This window comes from Lupinus angustifolius, unplaced genomic scaffold (genome assembly GCF_001865875.1).
Source record: "Lupinus angustifolius cultivar Tanjil unplaced genomic scaffold, LupAngTanjil_v1.0 Scaffold_150_55, whole genome shotgun sequence".
NCBI lineage: Eukaryota > Viridiplantae > Streptophyta > Magnoliopsida > Fabales > Fabaceae > Lupinus > Lupinus angustifolius.
This window is the reverse complement of record NW_017725938.1, coordinates 11,686-27,661: the sequence shown is the minus strand read 5'-3', so window position 1 is coordinate 27,661 and position 15,976 is coordinate 11,686. Positions and strand designations below refer to the sequence as shown.

Genomic DNA, 15,976 nt, shown 5'->3' with positions numbered 1-15,976 from the left:
CTTGTTTTGGCTATAAGGTGATATATACAAAGGTTTGGTCTCCAAAACAAATAGTAATGGCTTAGATTTATGGTGAATGGGAGAAATTATACATTGAGTTACCATGATGGAGAATGCTTTCCAACATTTTGCATTAGATATAATTGTCGTATATTAAGCATCTCATTATTTTGTAGATGGTGTAGAAGACAAGAGAGTTTCATTCTTGATAGGATGGACCAGGCCTTAAAAATGAAGCTAGTTACATGATAAAGGCATAACAAATATAATGTTAAGAGTTGATAAAAGTGATGAAAGAAAATACTCATCAAGGTACTTGTTAAGTGGTTCATAATTTTTCGCGAGAGACCGAGGTCTTTGAGGTTGAAGTTGCTTTTAGATCTTATTGTCAACATTTGAGAGCATATATTGAGAAACTAACCGAAAATTATATTAGTGCGATTGTGGAGTTTTCGATCCTTGAGATTGTCGCGCACTCATGTCATTACTATATTGCATAATTGAATTTAGACTGTGGACAATTTATTTTACCAATTTATCAGTTAGATAATTTTTTAAAGAATATGGACATTAGTTTCAATAAGTTTGTAATGGAAATTATTGGCCATATTATTCAAGTTTAACGATCGTTTTCAATCCTATTAATCATAAAAATTTGAAAGGCCAAAAACTACATAGTACACAATGAGGTTAATAAAGTTCAATCTGAACAAATTAAAAAATATGAATAGTGTAGGGTTGAAAGTCATAGGAAACATGCTCATTGTAAATGTGTATACATCTGTTGTCTCATAATAAGTGTCATTTCATGTGTCATAATTTTATGATTGGTCAGAAAAATACTTAAAAAAATTATATTTAATATAAATATATATTTTTCAATCAATGAAAATGTCATAACACATAAAGTGACACTCATTATGGGATAATAAATGTGACCAATGCATGTATGGAGATGAGACCAATGCATGTATGTAAAAGTGACCAATGTATAAGTGAACATTACATGGGAAAGTGAACAATGGGAAAGTGTGCTATGCATGTAAAAGTGACCAATGCAAGAATGTAAAAGTGATTCAAAATTTTACTCCTGTCCGGCAAGGTAATATTTTGCAATTCACCATTGCTTAATAGTTAATACTAGATGCATATATTAATAATATCAATTCAATTAAGTGACCAATTACCGATTTCCACATATTGATTTTTTTTGGTATTGAGGAAATTTGGTATCCGCATATTGATATTGATTAAATTCCATAAGTTGCCCTAATTTAAGATAAGATTTGCAAATTTCAACGTAATTGGCAAATAATTGAACATTATGCTGAAATAAATGGTATTTTTAACTTTTTATTTCTGTCATTAATTCTTTTTTATAGTAATAGCTTACTTGTTAACCTTTAGGTCCCTTTGTAAGTTTATTTTTGGAGGAAAATAAAAGAAAAAAGAATGTTTGATAGTCACCTCATAAAAAATGGGTATAGATCTATTATCTCACAGTTTTTGTCACATCATGTGCCATATATTTGTGATTAGTCAAAAAAATATATTTAAATTAAAATTTAATTATTAATTATTTTTTTGACCAATCACAAACTCATAACACAAATTATGAGAAAATAAATATGCTCTCATAAAAAAGATAAGTTTGATACTCACCTCATAAATATATTTGATAGTCTTTAAGTCTTTTTTTCTTATTATCCTCCAAAAAAAAAAAAGATAGAAATTTATGTATGGAGTGTGAGAGTTTTTTTTTACAGTTAATGTGTTATCAATAATTCATTCTTACTCAATACTACCTTTTAAATATAATATTACAAATAAATGTTAAATGAAGTACCAGCTCTATATAAAAATTGACACTCAATACATAAATATTATATTAAAAAAACAACTATCAGATAATATCTTAACAAGCATGTCCATATTAATTGTAAAGACTCTGCCTGCATGTTTAAAAGTCCAAAAGAAGTTCACTGACCACTGTCATCCTCATAGGACTTGGTTCATGCAGTGACACTCCCGATTCTATGAGATTGAGTCAAACCATCATGTGTCGGAAATGACAACCTTAATTTATTTGGACAAAAATGTTTTCAATAGTTTCGAAGTTCATTGATGTTAGAGCTCAAAACTCGACTCGAGTTTGATACAAGTTATTTTTTAACTCGAATTCGGTCTGGTTAAAGTTTGTGAACTATTTGGTTTAGTTTGAATTGGTTCATTTGGACAACCCAAATAATTATTTCATTTCTAAAATACTATAAAAGGTTTTTTATTTATTATATATATAAATATAGTTGTTTATAAATATAATAACAATAAATATAAAAATTAGTTTTTATATATACATATATAAATATATATTCATAAATAAATATACATATATAAATATATATATATATATATATATATCGAGCCATTTCATGAACCTAATGAGTCGAACTGTAGCCAACTCAAGTTCGACTCATTTATTTCATGAGCTTAATTTCTAACTCAAATTCGACTCATTTGGTTCATGAATCAAGTTTTTCGAGCTAAATAATAAATCGAGTTTCGAACGAATACCGAATTGATTTGGTTCGTTCTCAGTTCTAATTGATGTACAAATGTAATACATATATAAACTTGGTGCAAAATAAACAAATAAAGGTGAAAAGTGAAGTAGTACTAGTTGCGAAGCACAAAATAGTTTCATACTAGGACATGTATACAAAGGAGGAACAAAGATTGTTGTTATCAATCATGTCTTATATATTGTCTTATATCCATAAAAAATGTTAGGTTAATTAAAATTTTAAACTTTCATTTTTATTTCATTATGATTGGTGTGAATATGACATGATACAACAGATTTGTTCTACACAACCACTACCACATCCCGATACTTAATCATCAAACTAATATAGCAAACATGGATAAAAAATTAAATGTAGTGTAGCACTATGAATGAGGACTGGGGCTCTTTGCAGTAGATACTCTTCAGGAATACTTGTCTTCTAGTAACTCTTGGAGGAGCACGTGACTGAGATATAGTGGCCATTCTTAAGGGTACGTGGTTGGCTTGGAAGATGAATGTTAAAAAGCTTGTTGTGTACTCATTCCGTTTGCATCCATGGTAGATAAAGGGATTCGGGAAATCATAGTTGGATAGAAAGCTTGTAACACATTCCGTTTGTATCCTAAAATAACATTCTTAGATTGTAAGCTGTTTAGATGACATGTTTATAATTATTGACGAAAATGAAAATTAAAAACAAGAAACATTCACATACCAATCAGCACAACACTCATCAGGTTAAACACCAAACAAACGCATCCGACAAAACATCTCCCATGACTTCATAAACATTGTAGCTATGGTAATAACGGGATATCATTAATCATTATGTTCTAACACAACGTCTGAAAGAATCATAAATTTTGCAGACATCAATCACATAGGCTTATTTAAGATCGTTTTAAGCAAATGGGCAATCAAAACTTTGGTGATCCTTGCTCTGTACTACTGCCTTAAAAGCTTGTATTCACGTAGGGTTGGAAAACTTGGCGGATTAGTCATGGATGTTGAAATCATGCACTCGGGGTGTAATAGATGTTAGCAGTGGAAAAGGAATGACACTTAAGTTCTGGGAAAAGTTTGTCATTGATGAATTTTTCTAACTAAACAATGGTCATAAGTACAGTATGGTAAAACGACCTGACAAAAAATGACATTTTACAAGGCAACATCTTTACATGTTCTTGTCCATAACCCTATTTGTCCAGGTATAAAATTTGGTGAAATTGAGGCGAGACTGATAGATACAAGTAAAATGTAAAAAAAAGATAACAGTATGCAAGGCGCTTCAATTAAAACACCATCAACCATTCAGTTGTTAGCATTCAGTGATATGAAGTCAAAGAAAGTTTGTCCTTCATGCGAGAGATTAGCTTGAATTTCTCCTCAGCCTCAACCTGCCCACGAATGCCATCTCTTGACGCTCGATCTGGATGAAACTTAAGCAAGGCCTTTTTATAGGCTGTGCGCACCTGGAATGACCATCAACAGATAAAACATTAGCATTAAGCACAGATCAAAAGGCTCCAGTAAAAATCGCAACTATGTCACAAATCCATTACAGAGAAGAATAAAACATTAACCCAACCTTGAGAAGGGGAAGACATGTAATGTTAAAGATGGATGCAGGTTTCTGGGGCATGAAATATAATTAATAAAAGTAAATGTGAAAAAATGAAACATAATTATAATAACAATGAATTATTCTAAGCTGCTGGTCTGGCCCTTCTTTCTTTTTTCACAGGAAATGTTTTCTTTAAAGTCACTGGGCTAGTAGGCCTCATAGTTTACAATACCATCATTCATCTTCCTCCCCTTTTAAAATCTGCATTAGTCTCTTCAAATCCATTTCAAACTAGCCAGAAAAACTTTCTTTCATAGATAAAAATGTAACTGATTTTTCCTTCATCCAAAATATGACTGGTTGAGGAATGAAGGGTTGCAATATTCAAACTTCCAATCTACCAAGAGATTTGAGTAATCAAGTCTTGAATAAAGTATAACTTGTACTAAGGAATCAAAAAGATTGTATTCTAAGCATTCAACAACAAGCAGAACCTAAAGTATAAAGTGAGGTGGAGAATGATGTACTATATTGAGAAATGATAAGTGCAACTTGCCTCATTAGCCAAAGGGACATCTCCTCCCACATGTATTCCTAAGCCACGAAGCAATGATGCCATGTCCCTGCATTGAGTCTCCAATTTATTAAGCCCCCGCTGTATTTCAGCCCGCAATTGCTCTTTCATGTTCATGAACTCCTCATCCTGAATTTGGCATTATTTGCCAGATTGACAGAGAATCAGTTTTTGCAAGCAATCCATAACGAAATCATGTCCATGCTAAGCATGAAAACAGATATTCAAATCACTAAACATGATAAAAGGAAATGAAGATTCTGAAAGGTAAAAATAAATAATAATGGGAATACATTGAAGATAATTAGCAAAAGAAACACCTTTAGTATATGTTAAAGATTAAAGACATAATATCAACCTTCTTCTGTGACTCCCTCACTTCTGCAATGCGTTCTTTTTGCCTTCTTTGCATGTCCAATAAGCGCTGGGCTTCAGCCTTTTTTCTTTTGCGCAATCTCTGTGCCTCCTCTGCCTGTAAAGGCATAAGTATGTCTAATCTCAGTTTAATGAATTAATTTAACTACACAATAACATTAACTTGCCAAAAAATAGATAAAGAAAATGCTCATGTTTAATGAAGTATAATGCAATTTGGTGAGCAAAATAGATATGCAAAAAGTATGTGTGAGTAAAAAATTGGAACACCATGGGCATGAGGCAGGGATGTTTAAAAAATCCAATATACATCAAAGACAACTATTTTGCAAGAGGGAAGCCTTGTGTTCAGAAAGGAAGATTGAACCTCATTCACACAAATCATACACACATCCATGATACATTCATAAAACATATCAAAATGCACCATACTGTCCATAAATGCAGAGTTGCTTCAATTTTGTGCACATTGTAAAGAGCATCAAAGTTTTACATAAGCATCAGGAAAAAACAACTGCAGCCTCGGAAAATGATCAAGTATAAAAGAACATTTAGTGAAAATAAGTGCTGATCAACATAAGCTTGAGTTAGACCACAATAAAAAATCCTTTATTCAGGAGCCCCATAAATTATGAGCTAGTTATGAAAAGGAGAGAACAGTCCAGTCACCTAAATGTCATCATTAAACATATATGAAGGTACATCTAAATGAACGTAATAATAGTAAACCTCAAGGCCAGATTACAATAAACAGAAGGTTGCTTATCTTTATTTTAAACATAAGTAACGGGAATAAAGTATGTCCTGGTGTGAGCAGAGAAATTATCTCCTCACACCCACTTATTAATTGACACTTGTGATATTTTACTTTTTGTTTTTTGTTTTTATTTTAAAAATAAGTAAAAAGTAGCTATGTGTCATTGTCTAACTGGTGTAAGGAGAGAAGTTATCTCCTCACACTAGGAGATACATTATCCTCATAAGTAACCCGTAATTATTCAAACAATAAAAAAGCTTAAAATATAAAGATAGATCTAGACAACAAAATAGACATCTGTGAGGAAATTGGAGTTTACATGCCAAATAACCTCTCCTCAACTTGTAAGACTACAAGAGTGCATGTTTAAAGAGCCAAGACATGTAGGCCATACCATACAGAAATAATATGACATAAATATATCACCTGAATTTGCAATTGTCGCTGCCTAGATGCCCACTCCTCTTCTATGACTCGCTTATATTCATCAGTCTCCTTAAGCTTTTCTCTTTCATTAATTATATCTATCTGATTTGAAGCATTAAAACCAACATTTTGAGCATTTAATACAAGCCCATCACAATTAACATTCCTTTCATCGAAAGCAGGACAGTTGGAATCCACAGTATTCACTTCAGATAAAATCCCATCCTTACTCCTCAAAGCAGACCCATTGTTCTCAACTTGTCTTTCATTTGCTTCATGGTCCAAGCTTGTAGTTTTAGACTCCTTATCACCCAATTCTTTCTCCGGCATTGAAGCACCACCAGCTTTATCCTTCACCACAGATCCACTGTCATCAACTTGTCTTTCATATGTTTCTTCTCGGCCCAAGCTTGTAATTTTAGACTCCTTACCACCCAATTCTTTCTCAGACAATGAAGCACCAGTAACAACGCTACAGAAACTATTGTATTTATACTTGCTGCCAGGAGGAAATTCTTTGTTTTTTGTCCTTTCTCCACCCTCGGTATCAGTACTTCGATGTAAAGATTGTGTTTCCTCCATGAATTCAGGTCTAACAGATTTAGAACTCTCTTCGTCAACTTTTTTACCAGAATCCTTAAAAGGCTTTTCTGCCCCAAGATTTGAATAAATCTCATTCACTTGACTATCATCCTCAGTGGAGAAGGAAGATTGACTCCTCTTCACATACTTACCATTGCTCGGTCCAGAATATACAGGGCTTCCTGGATGCTGTTTGGCTTCTCTTCCTACTTCGGTATCAGTATTACAAGGGATACCAGAAGAACTAGCATGCTGATCCGGACAAAATTGATCATTAAACCAACGGCGCTTTCTCTTAACTGAAGCCTTTTCCCAAAGATCACAAACTTCAATGACTTCACAATCAGAACAATCACTCTTAGATGATTCACTTTCAGAGCTGTCTAAACCATAACGATTTCTGGCAGCAGTCTTTGCAGAGCATGTTTGCCTAATCTTATGCTTGTTAGACTTTTTTTCATTGACATGACTATCGTCAACATCTATATGTATTTGCATACGACTTGGGGAAGGAGAAAATCTTTTGCTTGAGGAGGCGTCGCTATCTGATTCCCCAAACCTGTCAGCAATGTTTCCAGTATGGTCTGCATCATCACTTTCATCATCATCATCATCAATGCTGATAACACTCTGAGGTGTACATACTCCTTCTTTGCTTGGCACACTGGAGCCATGGAAACTTCGTTGCCGGCAATCATGAAACTCCAGGATTACCACGTCATCAACATCATCATTGTCTATGTCAATGGTAATAACATTTTTGAATTTCCCATTCGTCTGATTAGTTCTGAGTACTTTCTTCTCAGAACATGACCGGGGTTGAAAGTTTTTTCTCAAGACTCCTTTACCTATCATTTATACCTGCACGTATAAACAATAGTTCAATGAAAGATCCTCACTAGCGGAGAAAAATAAAAGATATTTGTCCAATAAAAAATCTACTTGAAAGACATTAAAGGCATCAAACAGGCAACCTAAAAGCTAGCATTTATTTATTTTTCATTATTTTCTGTAATTGTCCTGAAAACAAAAATAAAAGTGAAACTCGTTGTATCAACAGCTATGATGGGCGGAAGATAATTTCTATATAAGTCCATCAAACTACACAACCAGCATACTTAGGCCACTAACCAAAGAACGACCAATATCGTGTGTTGATTGCCAAGTATCCCACACTTAACGGGTGTGCTTTCTAAAACACTAACCCAACTGAGGTGTGAAGGGTTCTTAGAACCTCCATGTATGGTTCAAAATTACAGTTACATTTACTGAAAAGGTTAATACTGCAGGCAAATGCAGCCAAAAAAAGTCAATGACTGCAGGAAATGCAGACGAAAAAGCTAATTATTACCGGAAAATGCAGCCGAAAAAAGTAAATAACAGAATAATGCAGCCGAAAAAGTCAATAATTACAGGAAAATGGGGACGAGAAATTAATAATTGAAGGAAAACGCAGCCAACCCAGCCGCAATGTAAAACCAGTTCATGCAAAACAAAGCAGTCATGTGCTTATGTTTTACGCAACAATAGAATCATCAAATCATATGCTACTTACTTGAAAGTTCTATATAAAAAAAGAAGTTAAAGCAATCAAAACCGCTTAATTTCATCTGGGTTTGACAAAAAATTAAAGCATTAAATCTAAAGAACTATATCGCCTACCCTAACCTCATCCACACAAAGCAAACCCTAAATAGCAACAACAATAATAATAAGAAGCTGGATTGAAAAGTGAAACCTGCATCAAATTGAGAAAATTAAGTAGGGTTTTGAAAGAGAAGGAATAAAGGGGGCAAAATCGGAACCCTACCTCTCATAAAAATAAGAGAATCGAAATTCGAAACTGAAGTAACAAACGCTGAGATATAAAGAGAGAGTGTGAAATTGGAATGAAGAATGGGCGTGTGAGTATTGAAAAATAAAGAGGGAAAAAAAGAAAAGAGAGAACCTAGTGTTTGAAATTTTGGTGAATTTGGATTTGAAGAATGAAATCGTGGAACGAAATTGTTGAAGGGGAAGAAGGGTGGGGTCAGTCCTTGTGTGTTATAAAAGGGGAAAATGGTTTTCGTTATCAATTTTTGTTTTGCTTGCTCTACTTTCCTCATCATTATAATAAATGAATAAATAGATAAATTTAATCATATAAACTCAACCAATAAGGAGGAAGCGCGCATTAAACCTCAAACCTGAAATTTTGTTTCACGGGATTGAGAGAAAAATATCCTTATTTTATCTACTTTTGGATATTCCAAACTTGTATTATATGCCCCTTATTATTTATAGTATATGAATTAGAATAACTTATCAAATAAAATATGAGGTATATACAAATGATATTAAAACCGGACCGGTCATCAAACCGGTGAGGGTACTGGTTTAGTGGTTCAACCAGTGGTTCAGTAATTAAACCGCATGAGATTAAACCGGTTAAACCGGACATACATGCTTATATATATGTGTGTAAACCTGTAACAAAAATTATCTAATATGTAGATACTCAAATTTATAATTCATATTTATAGTCAAAGTAAGAATTCTCATAAACAAACAACTTTAATAAATCCAAAGTCTAAATTACAAATACAAATAGTAATTCACAAGTACTAGTCTTACTTAACAAATTCGAAACATATGACGCAAGTTCATAACTCAGTCTACAAAACATATTATATATTTAAAACTTTAACACCAAAGAGTCAAAGTTGTTTCATATTGAGGTTCCATTTCTTCACCATTTAAGTCCAAAGCTTGACTAATGTTGTCTTCAACTAGGTTCACATTGCATCATCATCATCTTCTAAATTTAATTGATCTACAACGATATCATTTTTTCATACATCAATTTTCGTACAAGTTAACAATAAAATAAATTAGTTATTAGAACCAAAATTGATAATGCAATAAAAAACATTACATGTATGAAAAAAAAAAAATTAGTTATTAGTTGTGCATCAACATCTTCTAATTCTATGTGGTATGTGCCTATGTGGGGTTATATAAAATTACATGTATGAACCGGCTGGTTCAATCAAATTTTGGCCGGTTCACCGGTTTTTCACCGGTTTACATCAGTTTTGATGCTTAGCCGGCACAACACTTGTTTCGTACTGGTTATGGGACTGGTTGACCGGTTCTCCAGTTCAACCGGCCAGTCCGAACCGGTTTTAATAACATTGGTATATACTGTTTTGTTTAATTTTAGAAATATTTTTATAAAAAATAATTAAATATGACACAAGTTATGATTTTAATGATCGTATGAGATAATATATCTTTTGATATGATGAAATACTTTATTCTTATATTGATAAACATTTAAATTGTTGGGTCGGACCGGATGATTCATATATAATTATCATTTTTATATATAAATATATAGTTATTATAAATACAAAATTTTACATAATTAATATTTATGTGTAATTATATTGAAATAACATATTTCCATCATTTTTTTGACTGGAGTAAAACAAAATATTAGACTAATGTTTTATTTTTTAAATTTTTTTAAGTAAACCGTCCGGTTCACTTCCCAGGTTATTCGGGTTCAACCGGGTTTAATACAGTTATACCGGAATTTCTCCGGTTCAAAGCGGTTCAACCCTCATTCGTTTAAAACTTCAAACCAGAGTCGCTTTCAAGTCTGGTCAGCGGTCAAACCAGTCAGACCGCCCGGTCCAGTCTGGTTATCATAACACTGCGACTCTATAAATAGGATATTAGGTGTAAGAAATTCATTAACAAAGGTAATAATAACTATTCTAAAATGTTAAATTCTTTGCTTATCCAAGCTAAATTGCTTGATCGTTTTAGAATTGACTTGAGCCTTTCGTTACATACTAGTTATTCCTTTAGAGAGTTAACTTGCTTATCCACACAATTAGGAGTGTTTATACTTTATACTATTGATTAGTCTTTGTGAAGGCTAAATCTCTCTTTATCATTCCACCTTGTAAAGACAAAGTGGATGCCTTGTGAGGGTCGAAGTGTTCGTTTGAGTGTTTGGTTCATAAGCACGTGTGAAGTCTCGTTGCCCTTCTTATGTAAAAGGTGAAGATCCCACTTAGTGCGTTGTTGAGGCTCTTGCAAAGAATAATTTTGTAGTGTAAGGGTGTATTTGGGAGTACCATTTTGGAGGAGGAGGGAAGGAAGGGAGGGTTTAGTAGAGGGATTCCCTTGTTTGAGAGTTTAGTGGAGGAGAGGGGAGTGTTTCGAAGGATTTTTCAAATCCCCTCAAGCCCTCCAAATGCCAAAATACATAGTTCCCCCAAATTGGGATATTTTGGGAGGAAAATAAGCCAAATTACCTAACTACACTCACTAATATTATTCTATAACATATAATACATAACATACTATTGATTTTTTAAAGGGCGATGAGGTAAAATAGTATTTTTGTATTACATTAACCTCTATCCCTCCTATCTAAATTCTACACTCCCAAACAAGGGAAGAGTTTAGTTGGATTTGCCCTCCCTTCTCCTTCCTTTCCTCACTCCTCTTTACCCTATCATCCCTCTCCTTTCCTTTCCCTCCTAACTCCTAAACAGAACCTAAGAGAAATGGGTGTAGCTCTATGATTAAAAGTAATAAGCAGACATAAATCAATCATTTAGAAAATGAATCAGGATTAAATCGCCATATTGTTTTCTCTTTCCTAACATTTTTACTTCATATTTTTTTCTTATATTGTTTATGCAGTTACCTGACATGGAAATATTCATATCCTTTTGGTCTTGATTGGATAAACATAATTAATAACAAAATCGTTGAAAATTATTTTCTTCTATTTGCAATTATTGCATTGGCTCTAACATTAATAAAAAGTCTATTTCAATTAGAGATAATAAAATTATCAACAATTCATCCAAATTAAAAAAAACTTCATCCAAATTCATTCATTAAAATTACCGGATTTAAATCAATATAATCTAATTGTTACAATTCAGAAACTGAAGCAATAGTGTAAAGAAGAAATGTTGATGTATTATTGATCAATTGAGGCAATATAAATAGTCTTATTCAAACAAAAAAAACACATAACCAATCACCAATTTCAATGCCTATAATGTGCCTATTAAAACTGGTTTTATTCTCCATAAACACTAAAGCAAAACATTCAAACAAAAACAACTAAAATATATCTAACAATCCCTCCCTTAAACTAATGCATTTGCATTTTAGTCTCGCTTGAGCGAGCAGAATGACTGTGCCCCTCGCTTAAGCGAGAAACACACAATGATTTGGCTTCCAGAGTTGCAAATTGTCGCTTGAGCGAGCCCCTCTCGCTCAGGCAAGAAACACACAGTGACTTTGACTTCCAGAAATGTGTCTCTCGCTTGAGCGGCACCATCTCGCTCAGGCGAGAGACACGCAGAGATTTTGACTTCTAAACCTGTGAATTGTCGCTTGAGCGACAACCTCTCGCTCGGGCGAGAGTCAAACTTGATGCTTTCTCATTCTCTTTGGTAACTTCAACCATTCCAAGCATGCTACGAAGTTTCTCAAACTGCTCCAACTTTATTGGTTTTGTCATGATATCTGCAATTTGATCGTGAGATAGAGTTGCAGTAGCTCAACTCAACAACTCCATCATTCACCAAGTCTCTTAAGAAATGGAACCTTACATCGAAATGCTTGATTTTCCTATGAAACACTGACTGCCTTTTCTTCAACTCCAAGTTTCTTCAACATCCTTCTGAGTCGAACGCACTAACAGGCACATAATGATGTTGCTATATACTCTACTTCCGTGGTGGAAAGAGTGACCACTGATTGTTTCTTCGAGGACCAAGAAACAACAGCATACCCCATCATAAACACAAATCCAGAAGTACTTTTTTGATCGTCTAAGTCCCCGACATAATCATTGTCTGTAAAGGCTGTGAATCTCAAGTTGTTTTCTCTTTTCTTATAAAGAATCTCAAGATTAGTTGTACCCTTTAAAATTCTTTTTGCTGCAAGCCAATGTGACATAGTTGGGCTGGACACGAACCTACTTATTAGACTTACACCATACATCAAGTCAGGCCTAGTAACATTTAAATACATAAAACTTCCAACTACTTTCTTAAATAGAGTTTCATCAACTCTAACTTCTCCTACATCCTTAGACAACCTTGTACTTGGGACTATTGGATTCTTTACTGCATTATAACCTCCCATGTCAAACCTTGCTAATACTTCCAATGGGATTATTTACTGCATTACAACCTCCCATGTCAAACCTTGCTCATACTTCTTGTACATACCTTCTATGACAGATGAAAATTCCATCTGATCCCTACTTAACTTCTATTCCAAGAAAATGTCTCATCCTTCCAAGTCAGACATATCAAATTCCAGCATCATTGAATTTTTAAATTCATCACCCATGGCTTAATCATTCCCAGTAAAGATCAAATCATCAACATAAAGACTTATTAATAATATATTACCTCCTTGCGACTTTGTGAACAATGTGTATTCACTAAGACACTTCTCAAAACCTTCGTGCACAAAGTAAGTTTCAATTCTGTTGTACAAAGCTCGAGGCGCCTGTTTAAGGCCATATAATGCCTTTCTAGTCTATTGATGATGAATGTGAAATTATGCTGCATTTGCATTGCATTTAACTTGAATTTTAGGACATAAATAGGACTTTAGGATTGCTTTTAGCTTTTATTTCTCTTTGTTCGGGTTGAGCGGATGTTTTTGGCTATGTTGTGCAATTTGGACGGATTAAAGAAAAAAAGAGTAGAGATTGGATGCAAGAAGATGAAATTCAATGTTGAGGCTATGGGAAGACCAATTGAAGGGCCAAAAGAAGTCATAGATGTTATATTATATTCCTATTTTTTAGATTTGTTTAGTTGGGCTTAGCCCAATATTTTGTAATTAGGATAAGTGAGGGTTCTCCCCCAAGGATAAAAATACTTTACACTTTACATTAAAATTCTCTAATTTAGAAATTGGTATTCTATTCTCCATTATGAGTGAGTAATTCCCTTTGTTTCTAGGATTATGGTTATGCCCTTTTACATTCAATAAACACTTGTTCTTACTTCTATTTCATTGAGTGTTGTGATTTGAATCATTAAACTGAGTTTTAGTCGTGTGAGTTGTGTGGTCAACAAATTACACCTCTTAGATACATTGGGGAAGGACCGAGAGGTGAACCCAACTATCTGACCATTTAGTTATTCAAACTAGAACCCTGATTCACGAGAGTAGTCTTAGAATTCTCGGGGGTTTCTGGAATTCACCTTGGGTTTCTACAAAGCGATTTGATAGAAAGATCCAAGTAAATGATTTGATTGATAACCGTACCACGAGAGTATGTGCGACTTCAATTGAGTACATGTGTCAAAGCTCGTGAAATGATGACACATATCAAAGATCAATTCACCCTCACAACTTAAAGTTCATGAAAAGGAACAAAACAAGGATTTGGGAGTGTAAAGGCGATGACACTTATCCTGCGAACTCTCCCTAAATTAGATTTAAATCTTTTTTAATACTTTCTTAATTATTCTTGTTAATTTCTCAATCGTTCTAAATTCAATTTTATTTCCTTATTTGAGTTAAGTATAAATTAATTGTTATAATTAAAGGAATTTTCCAGTCCTTGTGAGATTAATATTTTATTACTTGACGATATAATCATGTACTTGCGATTTGCCCTATCAAGTTTTTGGTGGCACTGTCGGGGACTGCGTCAAAATTTCTTTAATTCTCAATTAGTTCGTTACTTTACTTTAGTGTATTACACGTTTTCCTTTTTCTTGGTACCTCTGTAGGTTACCCATTTGGTTTATGCAAATTCCAAATTACTACTTAGAGCCATAAAGGACTTTTTGTAGAAGAATAAGACAACAAAGAGAAAGAGCAAGAGAAAGACGTGCACGTGTACAAACAATGGCTGAACGAGATGAAAATCCACTTCACGACTACACAGCCTCTAATGCTCGTAGTTCACGTCCTGGAATAATCCGCCCAGCTATTGAGGCAGAGAACTTTTCTTTGCCATCTACTTTGATCCAAATGGTGATACAAAACCAATTTGGAGGAGGAGCTCATGAAGACCTGAATGCCCATATTGATCAGTTCTTGGAATTCTGTGAGATAGTGAGGATTCATGGTGCTTATGAAGATGTCATTCGTCTTCACATGTTTCCATATTCCCTTAGAGACAAAGCTAAGACGTGGCTAAGGAGGAATCAAAATGTTGAAATTGAAGCAATATAGCAAACTATAGAGGAGGCTTTTCTCAACAAATACTTTCCTCCTTCTAAAATTGTGCACTATAAGCACCTCATCCAGAACTTCAGTCAAAAGGATAGGGAGTCAATTGCTGAAGCATGAGAAAGATTAAATGAGTTGACTGAAGCTTCCCCTCATCATGATATTCCATCTTGGATGTTGGTTTAGAACTTCTATAGTGGGCTAGAATTTCCAACACAATAATTGTTGGACTCTTCAGTAGGTGGTGCCTTTATGTGCAAAGGAATTGATGATGCTTCAAAGATCATAGAGAATGTAGTATCCAATCATCACCAATGGACAAATGAGAGGAGACATAATCCAAGAAGAGACTCTGGTGCATAATATTTAGGCAATCAGATGGAGAAGGTAAAAACCACGCTGGAGAACCTTTCTCAAAGGTTTGGAAAGCTAGAAAAATACCATGCTAATGTTATTGGGTCTACTACAACTTGTGAGGGATGTGGAGCAAAATGTCATGAGTGGTCTGAATGTAAACACTTCATTGAACCTGAACATGGAGCATTGGTCAATGAACAACCTGAATCGTGCAACTACTATGACTACAAGGAGAGGAGAAGGCAAAAATTCAACCCACCATAAAGACAGACCAATCCCAATCTTTCTTGGAGGAGAAACAACACTCTGAATCATCAATATCAGGATGGGCTAGGTAACAGGAAACCTCCAACAAGGTTTCCACATGTACAATCTTTTTCGATTGACCCTACTCTTAAAACATTAATGGAGGGTCAGGAAAAATTGCTTGCTAACTAAAATAAATTTCATGAAGATCAAGTCATGATTAATAAAAGTTTTTCAAACATGCTCAATAACTTGAATTATAAAATAGAAAAGCTGACCATCCTTGGTAAAATGTTGGAAACACAA

The 15,976-nt window shown here is 34.0% G+C and overlaps 2 protein-coding genes across 5 annotated transcripts; both read right to left on the bottom strand.

Annotated features, from left to right (window-relative positions):
- Positions 1–3,633: 3,633 nt before the first annotated feature.
- On the bottom strand, positions 3,634–8,914 carry LOC109340251. 4 transcript variants are annotated; one of them, XM_019577891.1, is made up of 6 exons: positions 8,655–8,913; positions 6,839–7,705; positions 6,263–6,529; positions 5,063–5,176; positions 4,687–4,833; positions 3,800–4,038 (listed from the first exon to the last, which is right to left on the bottom strand). In XM_019577891.1, exons 2-6 carry the CDS (start codon positions 7,697–7,699, stop codon positions 3,892–3,894), a joined length of 1,536 nt encoding a protein of 511 aa, XP_019433436.1. In that variant the 5' UTR covers positions 7,700–7,705; positions 8,655–8,913; the 3' UTR covers positions 3,800–3,891. The 4 variants fall into 4 exon arrangements, with proteins under 4 accessions (XP_019433434.1, XP_019433436.1, XP_019433435.1 ...); XM_019577890.1 differs by having other exon boundaries at positions 6,263–6,613; positions 6,899–7,705; XM_019577889.1 differs by having other exon boundaries at positions 3,634–4,038; positions 6,263–7,705; positions 8,655–8,914.
- Positions 8,915–12,233: 3,319 nt separating this feature from the next.
- LOC109340250 (uncharacterized mitochondrial protein AtMg00810-like) lies at positions 12,234–13,009 on the bottom strand. Its single transcript, XM_019577886.1, has 2 exons — positions 12,562–13,009; positions 12,234–12,385 (listed from the first exon to the last, which is right to left on the bottom strand). Exons 1-2 carry the CDS (start codon positions 13,007–13,009, stop codon positions 12,234–12,236), a joined length of 600 nt encoding a protein of 199 aa, XP_019433431.1.
- Between the last annotated feature and the right edge of the window lie 2,967 nt (positions 13,010–15,976).

Coding starts and splice junctions, on each gene's coding strand:
- LOC109340251 (XM_019577889.1), bottom strand. CDS start 7,699: ATGATAGGTAAAGGAGTCTTGAGAAAAAACTTTCAACCCCGGTCATGT. Junction 5,177..6,262: donor AGCGACAATTGCAAATTCAG/GTGATATATTTA, acceptor ATGCCTTTACAG/GCAGAGGAGGCACAGAGATT. Junction 4,039..4,686: donor ATGTCCCTTTGGCTAATGAG/GCAAGTTGCACT, acceptor TGGTCATTCCAG/GTGCGCACAGCCTATAAAAA.
- LOC109340250 (XM_019577886.1), bottom strand. CDS start 13,009: ATGGGAGGTTATAATGCAGTAAAGAATCCAATAGTCCCAAGTACAAGG. Junction 12,386..12,561: donor AGCAACATCATTATGTGCCT/GTTAGTGCGTTC, acceptor ATCAAATTGCAG/ATATCATGACAAAACCAATA.